Source organism: Chelmon rostratus, chromosome 17, assembly GCF_017976325.1.
Source record: "Chelmon rostratus isolate fCheRos1 chromosome 17, fCheRos1.pri, whole genome shotgun sequence".
NCBI classification, from domain to species: Eukaryota; Metazoa; Chordata; class Actinopteri; order Chaetodontiformes; family Chaetodontidae; genus Chelmon; species Chelmon rostratus.
In genome coordinates, this window is record NC_055674.1 from 11,149,010 (window position 1) to 11,168,056 (window position 19,047).

At 45.5% G+C, this 19,047-nt stretch overlaps 1 protein-coding gene across 1 annotated transcript in view; it reads left to right on the plus strand.

The window, feature by feature from the left end:
- Positions 1-1,302: 1,302 nt before the first annotated feature.
- Positions 1,303-19,047, plus strand: part of LOC121620544 (adenylate cyclase type 9-like) — a 31,007-nt gene continuing 13,262 nt past the window's right edge. Inside the window, exon 1 of the mRNA XM_041956629.1 lies at positions 1,303-4,826. Coding sequence (XP_041812563.1) covers positions 3,014-4,826 — 1,813 coding nt within the window. The 5' untranslated portion in view covers positions 1,303-3,013. The remainder of the gene's footprint in view (positions 4,827-19,047) is intronic.

Here is a 19,047-nt window from a genome sequence, read left to right on the forward strand (position 1 = left end):
CCTGCTTGTGCTGACTTTATTAATTGTCTATTTTCATGGCTCATTTTAGCCTCAATAAAAATACCCATTACATTTAGAGTGGCCCATTAGAGCAGTTAGAACAGTGACCTGGCATTTCAGGGTAGTCTTCACTAAAATATAAGGGGCACTCTTTATTTTTCTTCTGCTATCATCCCAAGGCAGATTTTACCCCCCTTATGTAAAAGAGTAGAGTTTATTTTGAATGGAAAGGGTACAGTGGTGGGCAGGACAAGAAGGTGGATCGGCTTCATCGGTGAACTGAAGGATGGAATGCGCTCAATGCGGTCCAAAAAAACAAGACGTCCCCACCCTACCCCAAAACACGCGCTCGTTACCTTTCAGTAATTTCCCTTACCGAGCGCGTGCACGTACCTCGACTGCACCCCTCCTAACAGCAGCCACCCCTGCTCCCCCTCCCCTCCGCTCGCCAAACACAGACAGCAGCGTCAAGTCTACGCTAACCACCAAAACGGAAGCACAAGGGCGTCTTTTCAAAATAAACGACCTTTATATGTCTTAAATCACGCTTTGTGCTGACTTGAGGCTTACAGTTCAGCAGCCTTCAGAAACATATGTGCCACACATTCATAAAGACTTGATTATACACACGCACACACACACACACACACACACACACACACACATCTGATACAGATATAACATCATACAGGCTGGGTGTTAATTGAATGTGGCCTCTCAAATAGGGACTGTTTTTCTTTTCTAACTTTTACAATGATGTTTAGCAGCACTGCTCATGTGCAGCAGGTGATATTTTTTCTTCCTGCGGAGTAGATTTTATTTTCATTTGTATAAAGAATCTGCAGATTACTTCAAAACAAATGGCAAGTTTTGGCCAACGACTCACAGGGTTTACGATAAGGTAAACAGACCCTGAAGCTCAGGTGTGCAATCATCAAAACAACGCCAAAAGCAAATAGGGGCAATGGTTGTGCTGTAGTCTTCCTAAGTTTGGCATGTTTGGCACAGTAGACTGCAGATTTGAATAACTCACTTCCTGTAATTTAGAGGACGAATAATACATAGATGGTCGTGTCTTCTTCAGTTTCATTTTAAGGGTGCGTTACGTTTCTCAGTAAACGTTGTGGCACTGAAGTGCAGTTTTATTTGGCCTTTAAATGCGCACGGGTTTTTATTTTGAAAGAGAACGGCGGAAATCACCTTTAATATGTCTGGCACGCTTCACACTCACACACACACACAGACACACATAAAACACGCATTTCTCGCGGCTGGACGGCTGACAGCACGCAGAAGATGGTGGCGGCTGCGGCCACTGCGTTGCTCACCGCGCCTGGATAGCGCAAACAACATTTTTCGCAGGTGTCGACGCTGCTGTGGCGCACGGATAATGGTCAGATAGCGGAGATAAGACAATCTCATCTCTCCGTGGACGGTGCGGGGAATGGAAAGGCTGGACGATGCAGCAGCCTTAATCCATCACGTTTGTCTTGGATTGAAAGGGAGTTATTTGGCGGCGTGAAGATATTCTCCCGTGTGTCCCGCGCAATTCAATTAAAGTGGCTGGATCAAGGCAGCACTCTGCTTCGACCTGTGGGACTGTTGGTGTGGGGGGCGTGGAGCGGAGGTGGGGACCTTTTAATTAGCCCGACTCTCTCCGGGCTTTCGTCGTCTACCATTTAGGAGGGGGACAGAGCTGCCGTGGGCAAACTTTACTTCAGAGAAAAGGAGGGACTGGACGACAGTACTTGTTCTCTGCTCAAGGCTGCGTTTTCATTTTCTCAGCAGAATATGCAGCCAGGAGCCGGCATGGCCAGAATATCTGGACAATCTGGATGCTTTCTTGGACGCACTGTGACGATGAATTGGCTATATTTGTTGTGTTGCGGATACCAAAACCAACACTGAAGCAAGACCGGCTGGTGCGTAGCCTTGGAGGAGTGTGTTTACACGCCAGTCACTGAAAGCTAAGCTCTTACAATAAAACCCAAACATTTTAAAGCGTAATTTCTGCGCACCGCGCGCTCATGCATTCGTCTCCTGCAGACCTCCGCGCACACGGTCCCATTTGCGTTTGGAGACGCGGCCGTGGTGGAAAATCCGGAGGAGAAAGTCAGGAAAGGACGGTGCTCTGTCCACGGAAACAGTTAAGATTAGGCCCTGCAGCGAGGGGCTTGGGGTAAATAAAAGCACTGATGGCATTTTTTGCGCTCATGCTCCCTTTAACCGGAGTTGATCAGCGCCTTCAAATTAAAAGCTGCCCTTTTCGATCCAGAAGGCGAACAGCAGATCTCCAGTCAAAGCAGACACGGCGGAGGATGTGTTGTGAATGAAGTTTTGCTCAGACCTGCAAACAAAGGTGGTGAAGTTCAGGAGGCGTTGCTGTAGGATGGCAGTGGAACCGAGACGTGAGCGGATAAGCGGAAATGGACATGCATCATTAACGCAAGGCTGCAGCGGCCTCTAAACACGCAGGGACACATTTTAACTGGATCTGTTCTCTCAAGCTGACTCACGCATATGTGATCACAACTTCTCAAGAACACCTTTAAAAGTACTCCTTCCCTTCTTGGGTGTTTCTTTTTCAACTTGTCCCATTACGCACACGCGTTTTGTAATTCTTTCCAATGAGTGAACCAGTGTGTAAGCAGCTGGGTTGACTTGAACTGGAACAGAGGAGGCAGCAAGTGTACCTTGCAGTCTGAAGTGCGTCAAAACAGACGGGAATGTAGAGGAATGCAGGGACTGACGTCAAGAGGGGCAATAATGAACTATTCAAAATCTTTGGAAGGTCTGCCAGTGTTTCTCCAGCCACTACACTGCTAACTGAGTGGAGTTTTCTCTGAAAAGGTTTTTGTTCGTCCTCTCCCTTTTCCACTTTTAAGAGTAAGAAGTCATCGCCCAAGTTGTTATCCTGGGGCTCCGTACTTTGCCTTACTTCTTCACTGACTTTGTCTTTTAAGTAACTTTCCCTTCTGCGTAGTCTTTGATTCTGAATAGATTGTAAAGCAACATGGCGTCGCCCCAGCATCAACAACTGCTGCCACACACCACAGAAGTGAGCTGTGACTCAAGTGGAGATGGAGGCGTCTCAGTGAGGATTGGCAGTAGTGTCAAGCACAAGCACGGAGGCGGGCCGCTGGGTTCAATCGGAGGAGGCTTCATTGGGGGATCCAAGCACTGCAAGTACAGCATCTCCTCCAGCTGCAGCTCCGGAGAGTCCGGAGTCAGGAGGCCGGTGGTCAAGGGCTTTCGCACGCAGAAGAAGATGCCTCAGCTTTTTGAGAGATCCGCTGGTCATTTCTGGGACCCAAAGTTTGACTCGTCGATCCTGGAGGAGGCCTGTAGGGAGCGGTGTTTCCCCCAGACCCAGCGGCGCTTCCGCTATGTCCTCTTTTACCTGGTTGCAGTTGGCTTCCTCTGGGGATTGTACTTCGCTGCCAACCCTTCCCGCTGTGACAGGACTGCCTTTCTCCTTCCCACCGCGTCCTTCCTCCTTTTCTGCCTCCTTCTCTTTCTCTTAACTTTTACTAAGCTCTACTCTCGCTGCTACAACCAAGCATCCCTGCTGCTCATCCTTGTAACCTTCACCCTGACCCTGGCCCCGCAGATCCAGACATCAGGCTTCAGAGACCAGGAGCCTCCAGCACCTGCACTCGATGTGGAAGAGTTCAGTGGCATGGGACCCACATACAACCTGTCCTACGACAAGCTTGTGGGAGGTACCACCTGGTCCCCCTGTCTTTCTCCTGTAGGCACCTTCTCCCTGTGCATTGAAGTTCTTCTGTTGCTGTACAGCGTTCTCCATGTTCGCCTTTATGCTTCGGTCCTGCTCGGGTTTCTCTACTCTGTCTTTTTTGAGAGTCTGGGCTGGCTGCACCTGACACAGGCAGGTGATAGTTGGACCTTAGCCTCTCAATCAGACTGGGACACATTAAGTTGGCTAGGTCCTGCCAAAGCTCTTCTCCACCTCTGTGCCCACGCCATCGGCATCCACCTATTCATCATGTCCGAGGTGCGGTCACGCAGCACCTTCCTAAAGGTGGGACAAGCCATCATGCATGGCAAAGATCTGGAGGTGGAGAAAGCCCTGAAGGAGCGAATGATCCACTCCGTCATGCCCAGAATCGTGGCTGATGAGCTGATGAAGCAGGGCGATGAGGAGATAGGTGATAATTCTGTCAAACGATACTCCACCAGTGGTGCGGCAGCCGCCATCTCCAGCCCCAAAAACAATAAGCGCAAAAAAACCTCCATCCCTCGAGGCCAGATCATCTTCAGACCCTTCAACATGAAGCGGATGGAGCCGGTCAGCATCCTCTTTGCAGACATTGTGGGCTTCACGAAAATGTCTGCCAACAAATCTGCTCATGCCCTCGTCGGCCTTCTAAATGACTTATTTGGGCGTTTTGATCAACTTTGTGAGCTCACTGGCTGCGAAAAGATCAGTACCCTGGGAGACTGTTACTACTGTGTGGCTGGTTGTCCTGAACCCAGACCAGATCATGCCTACTGCTGCGTGGAGATGGGCCTGGGCATGATTCAGGCTATTGAACAGTTCTGCCAGGAGAAGAGGGAGATGGTCAACATGAGGGTGGGTGTCCACACTGGCACTGTGCTGTGCGGTATCCTGGGCATGAAACGCTTCAAGTTTGATGTTTGGTCGAATGACGTCAACCTGGCCAACCTAATGGAGCAGCTGGGAGTGGCTGGGAAGGTCCACCTGTCACAGGCCACTGCCAACTTCCTGGATGACCGCTACCAGCATGAAGGCGGACAAGTCATTGAGAGAATAGGACAGAGTGTGGTGGCTGACCAGCTTAAAGGTAGGTGTTCTGTGAAAGTGTATTGCTGCCTTTTCCACAGTTATTTCCTGTCTATTGCTTCTTTTTTCATGAGTATGAAAAAGGTTTGTGTGCTCCTAAGAAGAATAATTTAACTTGAAGGTCAGCAGCAGTTTGCAAATTGGCCGCAGCAGTGCAACATATTGCTGCAATTACCCACAAACTTTTTAAGGCAGTTTTATAAGTTTATGTCCTGTAATGCCTCTCTGCCATCCCTGTAGGATTACTTACTTATGCCAGGATGTCAGTTCACCCCCCAGGTGCCTCAAAAATTGGCAGGGGAGCATTTGCACGTGTCAAGGTCAACGCTTGGTTTTAGCATCATCTATTTTACCTGGCACAGATGGGGCGGCAAGGGTTTGAGTCCATGTCCTCTGTGGTGTTGGTATTATGTGACTGTATCACAGACAGACGCCATCTTCTTTCCCATACTCCCCTCCACCCTGTCCCTGCCCACTCTTTGTTCTCTTGTTCAATTACATTGCCTTCCAGACGTCCTCAATGTGTCCTGTTCGCTTAACCTCCCTCTGAACCCCACGGATTACTTTACAACTTAATACAACTGTCGCCTCCTCTAATAGCGATTTGCCTGCAGCTTTATCTTCACCTCTCTATCTTGTCCTCTCTTTTCCTGCTTGACTGCAGCTTTTATTTGATACATTTATGCAAATGCCTCAGTGGAAATAAAGGTTGGCTTAATGGGCCTTTTTATCATTTAAAGCATGCTGATCCATTATCATCCAGTGTAAGTGAAGTGACAGCGTCTGACGAAGGTATTGCAGCTGGCGTTCATCTGCCCTTTTGAATTAGCATTTCAGGTTTATTTTTGTTTCAGGAGATGCTGAATGTGCTTCCTTGGTGGCTGCACGTCTGATTTTGTTCAGTGCGTTGGAAACGTGGACTGGTGTTTTGCACAAATTCACAACTCAAGTCTGCACATTAATAATTTGTGCACATAAACTATCGAATGGTTTGTGGGTCTCCATTATTTCGGCCTGGAAATCAGTGCAGTGACTAGTCAAGAAACAAGATTGAGTGGAAGTGCCTCTTGTTTACCAGCCTGCAGGAGTGATTTATGGGCCTACATTTTCCCCTCATCTGTCACATTAATGAGTGACTACCCCTCTTGCTCTTTCTCCTCTTTTTTTCACTGTGAGGATAAATGTGTTACCTACATTGTTACCTCCCCCTCTTCCACCCTCTCCTCTTTCTCCTCCACCCCTGTCTTGCCTCCATCATGCATTCAGCTCTCCTTCTGAGATTTATCCTCCCCTTCTAGATCCGCTGTGCAAGTGAGAGAGCTGGCTGTCAGGAGAGAGTCGTTCTCCAGTGCTGTAAAATTCCCTCCACTGTCTGGCTCAGTCTGTGTTAACCACTTGGGTAACATTTCAGCCAGGCATGGATCCTGGCTGGGACTGGTCTCTGTTGCCTTACTCAGAAGTAAATTGCTCTGAACTTGGCACTGTGCTGCTGTCTTCTATGTAAATTTGATGTCATTTTTGAGTCAGAGTGAAAAGTGATGTTTCACTTTGTCACAAATGGCTTTTGGTTAATGGGTGTTTTTACAATTCCACTGCAACTATGGGCCGAGTCAACTTTTGTTGTCTCATCGTGTAGGTGCACATGCTTGCAATTTGTACTTTCTTACTTAGAGCTTCCCAGTGCAATTATAAACTATTTCTGGCTCATTGTTACTGAGGTTCACATGGGGTGCAGCCACGTGTGGTCAGTTTAGTGTTACAGCCGCATCCTGTTGGCTCCTCAGCACCGACCTGAGGCCTGTGGTTTTAGCAATAAATTGCAATGTGGCTCGGTTTGCATCCCAGTGGGTGATAGCTGGTGTTTGAGGTTAAGTAAGACCGTTTGACCACATTGCAGTTGACTATGAGGCTCTAACTAATGATTATTCATTTTTTTAGTCCATTTAATGTCAGAAAATAGTGAGAAAGGCCCACTGCAGTTTCCCAGAGTCAAAGATGACGTCTTCAGATTTTTTGTCTGACCAGCAGTCCAAGACCCTGAGATATTTTATTTACTAGAAGAGGAGAGAGAAAAACAGGGAAAAGCAGCAAAACCTCTTTTTGGAGAAGCTATGAACAGTGAATGTTTGTCATGTTTGCTTCATAGGTAATTTTAAAGATATAATCAATATCAAATGTGTTAATAAATTGTCTGAAGATTAGTTAATTGAATATGTCAGCACAAGTCAGCCTAAGGAATAATCCATTGATCTGCTGATTGACTTCCTGATTAACTGATTAATCAATGAAATGTCAAAAAAAAACTCTGAAACATGCCAATTACAATTTGCGAGTCCCAAGTTATGTTGTCAAGTATCCGAAAGTCCAAAATCCCAAGATATTTTATCCATAAGATATTCAAGACAATTGGAGATGCTGGAGCCAGATATTGTTTTTCTATTTAAAAAAAAATGACTGAAGTGATTGATCAATTATCCAAATAGTTGCCGTGTCAGTTGACTAATTGATTAATTAATTAATTCCGCTCTAGTTTCTCTCTCAGTTCTAGATTAATTAATTCATTCATTCAGAAGATAACCAGCAGAATAATGGGAAAAAATATCCGCAATGCAGGATGTACTGAGATGATCTGAACAGTGCAGTCCGCAAGGCTCTCTTCTTCTTTGTGTGTTGTTTGTCTCTATGAGGGGCTGCACTTGAGGCCAGACCTCGTTGTGTTTTCCTTACTGGAAATGGGAGCTATATTAGGCTCCGTTTCCCTGGAAAATACCTGTCTGTGCCCTGCCTTTGTACTTAATGCACAATGATGGCACCTTCCAGACTGTCAGTGTGGCCCTATTATCTCTCTGCTGATGGCCGCAGAGAGCCGCACTGATGCGATGGTTCTTCTCTCTTTCAAGCAGCATTTGTTTGTGGGGGAAATGATTTTTTTTGCATTAAGGATGGAGTTATTAGACTCATTACCAGTTAAAATTTGTATTGCAGCAATAGTATTATAGATTAACAACTGCTCATTGTTTAGCAGTTAGCAGCTAAATGGCCATTTATTGCCCTCAGGAGCAAAATGAAGCTAAAAGAGAGTGAATATTGGACATTCTCCAAATGGCCAGACACATGACTCCGAAATGAATGCTCATGTTTCTAACTGTGGGATGTGTAAATGGGTAACCATGTCAACCTAAGGAGTGATGATATGTCCTTTGGTGTTCAAAACTTGCTTCCTCTGCCCCTAAGAGGACAAAAAATCAGTTATTATGCATCATCCCTCCTCGCTCCTGCTGTGAGTCTTCTAGGTTGTTGCTGCAACTCAGTTTGAATGCATGAGGAAATAAGAGAAATTAACCAAATGAACAGTAGTGGGCCCACTTTGACTTTCACTAATATGAGCACCTGACAGCTCTTTCATATAACCGTACAACCCCACTGGTGCTCATTATATACAGGGTTCTCGAATTCACTTTGACCTTTTCTAACTTAACTGCTGAGCAAAGCTGTGCCGGGCAGCTGCTCTCAGTACATCCCTTCCAGACCTGCTCTCGCCTCACTTTGCCCTGCTGGAGATTTCTAATAAAGCAAGACTGGGTAATCTCCTTGGCTAAAGTGATTAATGTTCGTAATTCTCCATCATCATATCTTCCCACGCTGGCCTGGTGTTATCCCGACCCTGGACACACCAGCCAGCCGTTTTTATCACAGCGAATGGCATTGATTGCCTGTAATGAGGCTGTCAGGGCTGTGGTTAGTTATGATGAGGCAACATGTGAGGTTTTCATGTCATATGGACATCAAAGAGAATCAACCAAGGCTCATGCTGGCTATAAAACAGAAGATAATACATTTTCTGCTCCTCAATAATAATTTGTCCCAATTCCTTGTCCACCTTTAAGCCTTCAGCATAATAATTGATTAGCTACATTGGAATTGATTAGAGCACAGAGCAGAACTTGGCTGGGATGAATGTTCCGTGTCCCCTCATTGTGGCTTCTTGTCTTCATGCAGGTATTAGTTAGACATTCATGCTTTGCTAGATACACGCATTCATACTTACACACTGCGTCCCTTACCCCACTGAATGCTATTCCACTGGGATGTACTGCCAGTCAGCGAAGTGTACAGCATTTGCCTGAGGCTCAATGGAGAATTTATAATAGCTGCTACCTGTGACCTTGACCGTGATAGATGAGGCTCGTTTTGCAGTTGCACTTAAAGTAGCAGGGATGGAGAAATGAAGGTGAGAGAGAATGAGACAGGGAGAGCAGATGAACTGCTGGGACTCGGCAGCATAAACTACCTTAAGTTTCAAATGTAAGTTAAGGGGTTCATTTAGGATCGTTGCATAAAGCCTCTCAGGTTGTCTCACTCTTTAAAGTTTCTCGGCAGCGGTAGCTTCTCCAAAATGGACAACAAAGAAAATACAAAAAGAAAAAGAAAACCAGACTCGACAGAGGATGAGATTGTTTTTCCCCTTGATGTGTTTTTATGGAAAGGCTTTCGTATAACTTTTCCTTTTATTTTTTAGGTTTATTTTCATTCTTTTTTTCTTTTTGATAATGTTTGCTTTGAATTCCTTTTAATTGCAGTTACACTGTCCTTTATTCTGATGTTGCACTTCACTCTTGCGCTGTTCTATTTTAATGCACCAGTTTTTTTTCACACGTTTTATTTATTTATTGTTTTAAATTTATTTCCAGCTTTATCCTTTATATGGCCTGTTTGTTCTCATATTACTGTGTATTTTATTGTGTTTATGTGTTTGTGGTACAGCATTTTGCAACACTGGTTTTGATAAAAGCTACAGAACTAAACTTAAGCATTAAATACGCATAAGCTGATGTGGCAAGAGCTAACATTAACTGACAAAATCAATGCATGAAATCTCTCTATTTAATGAACTGTAGATGAAGTGATGAAGAAAATGAGTATGTGTGCACAAACAAGGAATTTGACTCTGGCTGGAACATTACACTCAATGCACTTGCATTGGAAAAAAGACATACAAAAGATTAAACGATAAGTTAGAGCAAAAATATAAAATAGGAATGGGGCAGCGCACGTAGAGTCCAGTGGGTTTTCCCTGTCCTGAAAAAAATGGCTCTTTGTTTCAGCTCCTCCTCTTCAATCACCTTCTAGCAACACATGAGGGAATACTTAAGAAGCTAGTGGCAAACACTTAGTGATCAAAGGTTTTTCCCTTACATCATCCTAAGGAAATCCTTACAGTGATTTTATGCAACTCATTTTTTTCGAAGGCATCCTTAGCCTGAATGGTTTTATGCAACCGGGCACAGAACTGCTGCAGCGTTGCCTAACCACCACCACCACATTAAGCCACCATGTAACTGGACCTCAGCATTGAGCTCTGGTGTGAATCTCCTGCAGAGAAAGGAAAGCTGTGCACATTTAAGCGTCTGGATTTCACACCTAAAGTGCTGTGTGCGTGTGTGTGTGTGTGTGCTTGTGTGCTGTCAGTCTACACACTTGACGAAAAGTTAAACGGATTGGCTTCTTCACCCTAATATATACACAGCTGTCTTCTCTCCCTGCCAGCAATCAAAATACCTGGCAAAACTCTTGTCTAGACTCTTGAGTCCAAATCAGTATGCACACACAGCATTCAGTCCTACTGTGGAAAGACGAGGGGCAGGGGGCTCGATAGTGTAGTGCTTTGAGTAGAGTGGCTTACTGCCAGGAGGGGTTAAGGAAGGGTAGACATGGAGGTAGACTATGGTTAGGCTGTTGGGATGGTTTATAAAACAAGTGGTAAACAGACCCGTGGATTACTATCATACAGCATGCTGCGCTGTGTGGCGGCCAGCTCATCATAAGTCTGGGAGGTTAACATGACTCCTCAAAGGCTGTGGGGGGAACGGCACAGCCAGGGGGACTCTAAGCTGCCATACTGTATTGCAGTGACTGCCGAGAACACCTTAGCGCTGAATGCTAGAAAACAGCTCTGCCAAGAGACTGATGGCATAATACATCACACTGCATTGTACAGTATGGCACTGTATTTGTATTGTGGTTCAGCACAGCAGGGCATTGTAGCCTGCAGCTATGCAATCTCGTCATTAATCATCTTTGGCCTTATTGCACAGAGTAAGTCTGCAGAGTTCCCTTGTCATGCTCTGCAAACGTGGGGCCATTGTGGCAAGGTTATTGAAGGTCTACGATGTGGCGATTAGCCGGATTTCATAGCTGCAGTCATTTAGGGTATCTGCTGTGTCACGCTGTTACTCAGCTGTACCTGTTCAGGAGGACTGTACAGCAAGGGTATTGCTTGCGGCTTCGACCCAGCAAGCGATAAAATATTTGTGCTCCAAAGGTGTAATGAGTTTCTCGATCAAGAGCAGAAAAGCAGAATTATTCGAAAGCGCTGCTATCTGCACGGCCCAGTGAGCTTTCTATTGAACTGATACTGTTGGAGATTTTCCCGTGAACATCGATGTATCGTGTTGTGCTCCACTTAATCCTGACAAGTGTCAGCAGACCCGGAAGACCTCCCGGTCCCCCTATAGGGGACAGGTGTCCTATTGGCTCAGCGGTGGAGTGTCCTGCCTTTATCTAGTCTGACAGCGATGACCCAGGGCGAGGTGGATGAGAGAGCCTGATATCAGCGCCACCACCACGTCTGTCTGATAAGGAGCCACACATGCGAGCGGCAGACACGGCCGAGCCTGTAAGACAAACGCAGCACACGTGGCGTGTGGAGTGGGACAAGCTTCACGACGGGCCGTCTTGTAAGCACTGTTTCACTTTGCCCAGAAGCCTCTTACCTTTTTAATTCAGTAAGTTAAGCAAGCACCGCAAATCAATATCAATGACTGTGCAGACAAAGGATAGTGTTCAGGTGACCTCTTAGCAGTTGTGGGATGGAGGTATTCTCGATGCGTTTTGATGCCGCTTGCAAAACAGTGTTTTACAAAGCCACCAGCACTGCAGTAGAGCTGGCTTCAGTTGATAACATGATATTGTGACCAGATTGTTTGAAAGCGCCTACAGTCATCATCGCATTACTGAGAAATGTTTTTTCTCTGTTTTATAGCATGTTAAGTTTAATATCTTTGAGAATGAAAATAAACCCTTGTTTGAGTTATCAGTATGCTGTTATGTCATTATATGAGTGTATTTAATTTGGTAGACCTCGGTCTAAGTGTTACAAAAGAGACTGACTCAAGACCTGTGGCAGCATTTACGATTATTTTCATGCAAATGACCTGTCCATTTATTGTCCCCAGTGCATCTGGCGTGCTGAAATGGAAGAGAAATGTGCTTTGACGTTTCACATTTCAGCTGCTCCATTAGCTCCCATTAAACCAGTGCAGGTGAGCTAATGTAGTGCAACCATGCATGGCTCTGTTGTGCGCAGGCGGTCACGTGACAGATATGCATAATCAGCGCATAACTCACCAAGGTTATGAGCGATGGCGGGTGGGAGGGAGCACTGATCTGCAGGATAGTATACGTAATGTCTTAGTTATGGGTGCTACGCTCTATGTCATTGCATGCAGCAGGCCAATCTGTTGTCAAACTCTGAAGGAGGTTTCACATGTGCGAAGAAGATCTGCTTGTATGTCTTCCTGCAAACATAACACCCATCAGAAAAAAATGAGAACTGAATAGACACTGCAGAGAAGAGAAAAGGATTTGCAAGAAAGGGATTACAAAGACAGAAGAGACAAATACAGATTGAGATAGAAAGATGGAGAGAGTTACCCCTGTTCAGGGCTCCACCTGTTTCCCATTCACAACACCAGCCTCAGCACAACACATGGGAGAGGATGTTTCCCGTCTGCAATGCGCACACTTACACACTTACTCCAGCTCTGCACCCTGAACCCGCCAAGGCTAATTGCCATGGCAACGGGCTATTGAAAGGGCTGAGGGTCAGCTTGAAACTGGAGGCTCTTTTTTGGAGGGAAGGACTGGCGCTCTGAGCGCGAGAAAGGGGTCAAATTGACTTTATTCAGCTGAGGTTGTGTCTGTCGCATTGTGGAAAAAGCCGAGCGAAGGCCTATTTCTGAGAGAGCCCAGCAAGGATAAATCGAACACATGTGGAGATGCTTTGCTCTAAAGGACGCCCACGCAGATACAAATTGCACACATTCTGACTCTCAAAGATTTGTAAACCTTCGAAAAAAAAAAGTGAAGGAAATGTGAAAGCATCTCTTTGTGTCTGTTCCTATCTCGCTGTGTTTTTTTGTTTTTTTGTACTTGGCTCTCTAGGTGCAGTGTGAGTTGATCTGCACATGGAGCTTGGCCTGTTCTCCTCGTGGCCGTGCAGATGCTCGGGTGATACGTTGCTATCAGTATCCTGATGCACTACTGACTGGTGCATCCTAAGCTTTCCTCCTGTGTTATCAAGGGTACAGAAAATTCCAGCACTCCTTCCAGCAGACCCGCACCAGCCTTTAACGGCAGCGACAGATGGAGCTCACTCTTGAAGTGAGACGCACATTAACCCCCACCCACTTTCCTGCGTGCACACACTCGCAGTCACTTTTTGCACTCCGAGCACACTAAATGCAAACACCGCGCACGCAGCCGCACCCTGTCTGTTTGTGGGCTGTAGTGGCTCGTTATTGTGCACAGCGGGAGTGTGCATGTGTGTGATAAATGGCTGTGTGAATTATGAATGAGGGGAGATGACGGGGAGCCAGTCCACCCTGAAGCCCGCTGCTGCGCTCAGCCTGCACGGATTGACGGTGCATGCTTGTGTGTGTGTGTATAATGGACATGTAAAGGGTGTTTTCCTCCATGTATTCTTTTGTATATATTCGTAACTATTATAAATGCTTGTGGAAGTATTTTATTATTTGCAAGTGCAGGCTGTGAAATTAATTTTAGAGTGTCTGGGGCCAGTTTTAGCTCTCTCCTGCTTTAAGAATGAGAAAGCCTTTTAAAAATGCTTGTCTCTTACCCTCTTGCTGAGTGTCTGTGGTCTTTATAGAGTAAAGCAAGACCCTTTTTCTATTAAATAATTTTCTTTGGCTCATTTCTGACTCCTCTATTCTTCCTCTGCACCCTGTCATCCTCTTCTCCTATTTGCCTTGCTATTATATGCTCAGTACACATATTTCTGTTGCATGTGTACGCATCTATAGCTACTAATCTTTAATCCCAGTGCTGGTTTGACCTCCAAAATATCATCATCATGCAATATCTGGCATTTCTCTACTGGAATTTCTTGCAACTTATCGGTTGACATCAGTGCTGGTATTTCTGCTGCGAGGTAATATCAGTTTTAGTGTATAACTGGCGTGGCTGGTTCTTCTCTCGTGTGAAATGAGCTCCTCAACTCGGTTCCCTCCGTTGGCTTCAGTGTGGAATGTCCCCCCTGTGTCCCCTCCAGCTGTCAACTCAGCCTCCATCCACAGGCTTTAAAGCCCCAGGAATCCCCCGTGCTGTCAATCCTAAAGGCCATTGCTGACTTACTGCACATATGTGTGTGTGTGTGCGCTAAGTACCTGATATATTCCCAACAGAGGTTATTCCCCATCCTTTTATCACTTTCAATCTGTCTCCCTTTGTGTCACTTCTCCTTTCTGCCTCCCTGCCTGCTTTTTTTTTCACTTTTTCTACCCTCCATCATGCTGCTGTCTCATTCTGAAACTGTTGAGTGGGAGTGCTGCCTCCGCTGTTTATGAAAATGACACCTCCATCAACAAACATTACAGCACTGCTTATCTTACCAGGCTGCATGTCTAATTGTTTCCGGCCACGCTTTCCGTGCTTGACCGTTAATGAACCTGTCAATTCCGCTTTTTAAGCAGATGAGGGTCAACAGCGCAAACAACCAGCAGCATACATGCAGCTTGTGTCTCTGTCTTAGGGGGAATATGATTCAGGGCTTTCTGTGGTGGAAGATGAGCGTATACTTAGCAACCTAATTTACTCCTGCTGTATCATTGGCCTGCTTTAGATAAAGAGTCCTCAGGGAGTGGCACATTTTCATCATCAACCCCCAGTGAAGATGCTATTAGTCAAAATGTTGAGTAAGCATAGCCCGTGGTACTGAAGCAGAAGAGTGTGAAGAGGGAGGGAGATGTTTGTGTTGGCTGTTTGCTTTGATCATTTACCCAGAGCCACAAACTCAGTCACTGTTAAATCGATATGGGGAGCGCTGCTCATAGCGGCAGGTCAATAGCGTGTCAGGTCGAGATAATTCAGCATTTGATGAAATCGAATTTTGGTTAGAGGCTAGAATGTGACGGAAAATCTTTTTGTTTCAAGTGCTGACCAGAAATGAGTTAGAAATCGGGCCTTTTTGTGTATAAATTTTTTTTTTTTTTTTTTTTTAAGATGAAGACAGCAGTCTGGAAAAGGTTAAGGGCTGAACCAACGTATGGTTTATATCATCACAGAGAAGAGGAACACCATTACTATTCCAGAACTATTGACAGGATATAATGTGAGTGCATTGCAAGTTGTATAGAATAATAGTAGGAGGATGTATAAAGGAATTGAACAGAACATCATACAAAGACCTGCGTGTAAAAGTAAATTTTTAGGAGAAGATTTTAATCATAGTTTTAATGCCCTGGGCTGGAAGTGTTCCTGTTCTCCTATTTTTAACGCTAAATAAGCCATTTGCAAACTCACTGTATAGTCTGAAAAATACATTGTCGCAAAGCTAAAACATGCTGATTTTGCATAGCTAATAAAAAGCTGATGTTTCGGAGGTAGATTACAGTGGCAGTACTTCTTTTCCTGGAGTTTGGTGAGTCCTGTCTGCCTTTTATTAAAACAAGTGAACTGGGCAGATGTGCTGATTTGAATAAGGAGCCATATGGTCACCCGTAAGAGAGAGATGAAAAGAGGTTAGGGGCATTAGCATTCAGACGAGCATGCATGGGTGAAAGGTTTGACAGGGGAGAGGAAGATGGTGTAAAAAGAGATGAAATGAAAAGTGTATCTGCGCTTTTGGGATGATGTCAGCCATGGCAATCCTTCGCAGAGAAGAGCCCTTAAAGCCCCTGCGGTGATGAGGCAAACGGATATCAGCCTGGGCACAGACAGACAGTGAGTTACAGTGATTGACAAAACAGGGAGAAAATACAGGCCACTGAGCAAAGGGTTGGTGAGTGGGTGGGTTAAAGATTTTGGAGGGATGTCAACAGTATCTCTTGTTCTGCCAGCAGACCACGGCAGCCTGAGACTGTCAAGGATGGAGACACAGAATACAGAATGAGCGCCGAGTACATACAAGACAGACTCAGCCAAGCGAGAGTTAAAGACTTTGGAGCGATGTCAAGTGTTTCTATTGTCGTTCTGAGCGATGGGGCCGGATTGAAGCCAGAGGGGAAACAAAAAACACCAGCCAAATATGGAACTTTTGTTTTCCTGCCACCCCTGTTTACAGCGTTGTGGGACAGAAGGAGAGGAAGGATATTGATAGATTTTGTTGATTGCGACGGGAAGAGAGAGAGAGAGAGAGAGAGAGAGAGCCCTTGGTGTGGCTTGTTGTCCTGGGACAGAGTGTTTGTTTGCAAGCTGAGAAGTGCTCTGACGTAGTTCACAGTTTAGAGACGTGTGTATGTCCCAAACCTGGAGGGCTAATGTGAGAAAGCCCAGGTGGTCTGCAAGACTTGCTGTTTCTTTTTATGTGCTCAGGCTTGTATAACTCGAACCAAGAGGTCACTGCGGGTTATCTGGAGTCTCTGAGTGTTTGTGAAAAACTGTATTAGTTTAGCTGCGCCTCAGTGGGCTTGACGTGTACATAGAAGGCACGACTTTATTGGATCCAGGCTTGCGCTACTAGAATTATTTCGAAAGTGAGCACCTGGGTTGTAGCCTCACCCACTTCAACAGCATATAACAGATCAACAAGTGTTTCAAAATTGTGAAGCATGACATTTGTGTCTCAGCGTGCAGGTTGGCGTCCCATTTCCCATCAGTTACGTGTCCACCAGTTCTGACCAGTTCAGCCAAAGACTTTTTTTTTTTTAATCCTTACGAAATAAGTCTTGGGAACTGGGGCTGGGGAACTGCTGCACTAATGGAACTAATGAACAAGCAACTTGGAAAAAGAAGCAGGAACACTTAATGATATGAAAACCTGCAACAGTGTGTCTACTTCAAAGAGCAGGAGAAGCTCTTGAGAAGACTCGGGGAATAAACAGGCTACATATCCATCAGTGTAGAGCAGAAGTGCTCCTATGTCATTATACTTTCATCCATCTAATGCAAGGAAAGGTTGCAATTTCTTTGATACAGTAGATTAGGGCCTCTCATAAGGGAGTAGTACAGTTGTGTCCCTTTATTAGCATTATTAGGAGGTTGTCTACTGCTTTTCCCCCGTTTGTTAAGATTTTTCTTTCTTAAACAAAAATTAATAAGGTCACCAAGTCACCAAGGAAATAAAATAATATGAATTCTGAGTCCTATTAATGACTGTCTGAATCTGAATTGTAGTAGTTTTATATTGCACCATCAATGTTGGTTATGATGTAGTACTTTTTCTGGAAATTCAATTGTGAAACCATTATCCAGACCACCTATAGCGTGATGCAACTGGAGGATATTCAAGGAGTAGCAACCTTAGTAGAAACAGTATGTCAAAATCTGTTCAGTTTGGCAAATCTCTGCTGTTTTATGGTATCATTTTATCTCCCAGGCCTCATCTGCTTTAAAACATCAGAGGCTTACTTCAATGAAACATTGATAAAGTGTGTTGTTGGATGCTCGCCCAGTGCACATGTAAACACTGATCAGCAATTTTGCTCATCGCGCAGTCATCTTGTTTATGCATGTAGTAAATGGAGGAAAGTGTGAAGCATCCTCTCCTCTATATTATTCAGAAGACGAAGCATCTCCGCTTGACTTTCTGTGACAGAGGAGACAGTCTGCTCTAATTTGACGTTGTGAATAGTTCTGCTCACCTTCTTACACACCCTTGAATGCCTCAGAAATACCCTGGCCTCAGCAGAAGTGTTAATCTGTAGAAAAAGGAAGGTCCGTGCTTCCCCCCCACCTTCACCCGCCCTTCGCTCGGGAGACGCACGCAAACTCCCTGCCTCTCCTTCGCTGTCAGAAATGACAGTGTGAGTCCCTTGTGATTCCTTATGAAAAATGCATACATATGTGTCTTTCATGTTTTCTGACTGAATGGGTTCACTCACAGACAGCCAGCTCACAGACTCAATCTCCTCTCTTCTTCCTTAGTCGACTCTTTGTCTACTTGAATCAAAATCTCTGCAATCTCTACCTCTTACCTCTCCCTCCTCGCCTCTGTGAGGCATGCCGCAGTAATGAAGTCCTCCTAAACAGCCTGTCATACTGGACAGGTCTCCTCCTGTTCCTCCTGCCCCCCCGACAGGGACAGGATGTACAGTCTATCCCGGGACGCATTGGAGGGTGAAGGAGGGGGCTGCTGGCTGGCAGTGCCAACTGGCATGGAGCGCTGCCCGCTCCAGCAGTGCTAGCTTCTCTGTGCCACCTGCTCCATTGCCCTCCTGCTCCGATACCTGGCCCAGGAAGGCAAACCTGTCATTACCGGAAGATGTTTGTTTGTGTGTGCATGCTGATCCAAGCGTATCTGCCAACTCGCCCTGCCTCCCCGTTGCCTTCTTTGTTCCGCAGCTTTTAGTAAACCTCCCCGGGATGGCAGCATTTGCTGCTCGGTCCCACTTGGGTTGCAAATGGAATTTGAGAGGAAAGGTGTTGCTTTGAGATAAAACACTAAAAACTTTCATATTTGTGGCTACTGTACCTGTAACATTCATGTGCTTATTTTCAGAATTTATCGATCTCTCTCTTCTACTGTTGCATATCAGGATTAATATCATATTTTATTTTCTTTGAGTGATAGTTTGGCCTTCCATCCTTTAGTCCCTCTTTTTGTGTGCTTTGTTGTATACAGGACGGTTTAAGGTGTGTGGCAGCCAGCCTTTTTGTGCCTGGTCGTTTGCAATCCAGCTAATTAATTCTCTTTGCTCAGGGTTGATGGAGGCTTATGTTGGCAGGGTCTGAAACAACCACTTGTGTGCCGCAGCCACCTTTTTTTGTGTGTGTTTGTTTGGTGCACCCAACCTCTGCACCGAGCCCCTCTTAGCATCATGCAAAGAGGAGTTCATGGGCGGCCATTGTCCCAGAAGAGCTCGGACGTGCTATGAGAAGGCGAGAGGAGGCGAGGAGTAGAGGTGATGGTGTCATTTGTTTGCAAAGTGCTTTTCTCATGTCGCTCTCCTCTGTCCTGAACAAAGGGGCTTGGAGAGGGAGATAAT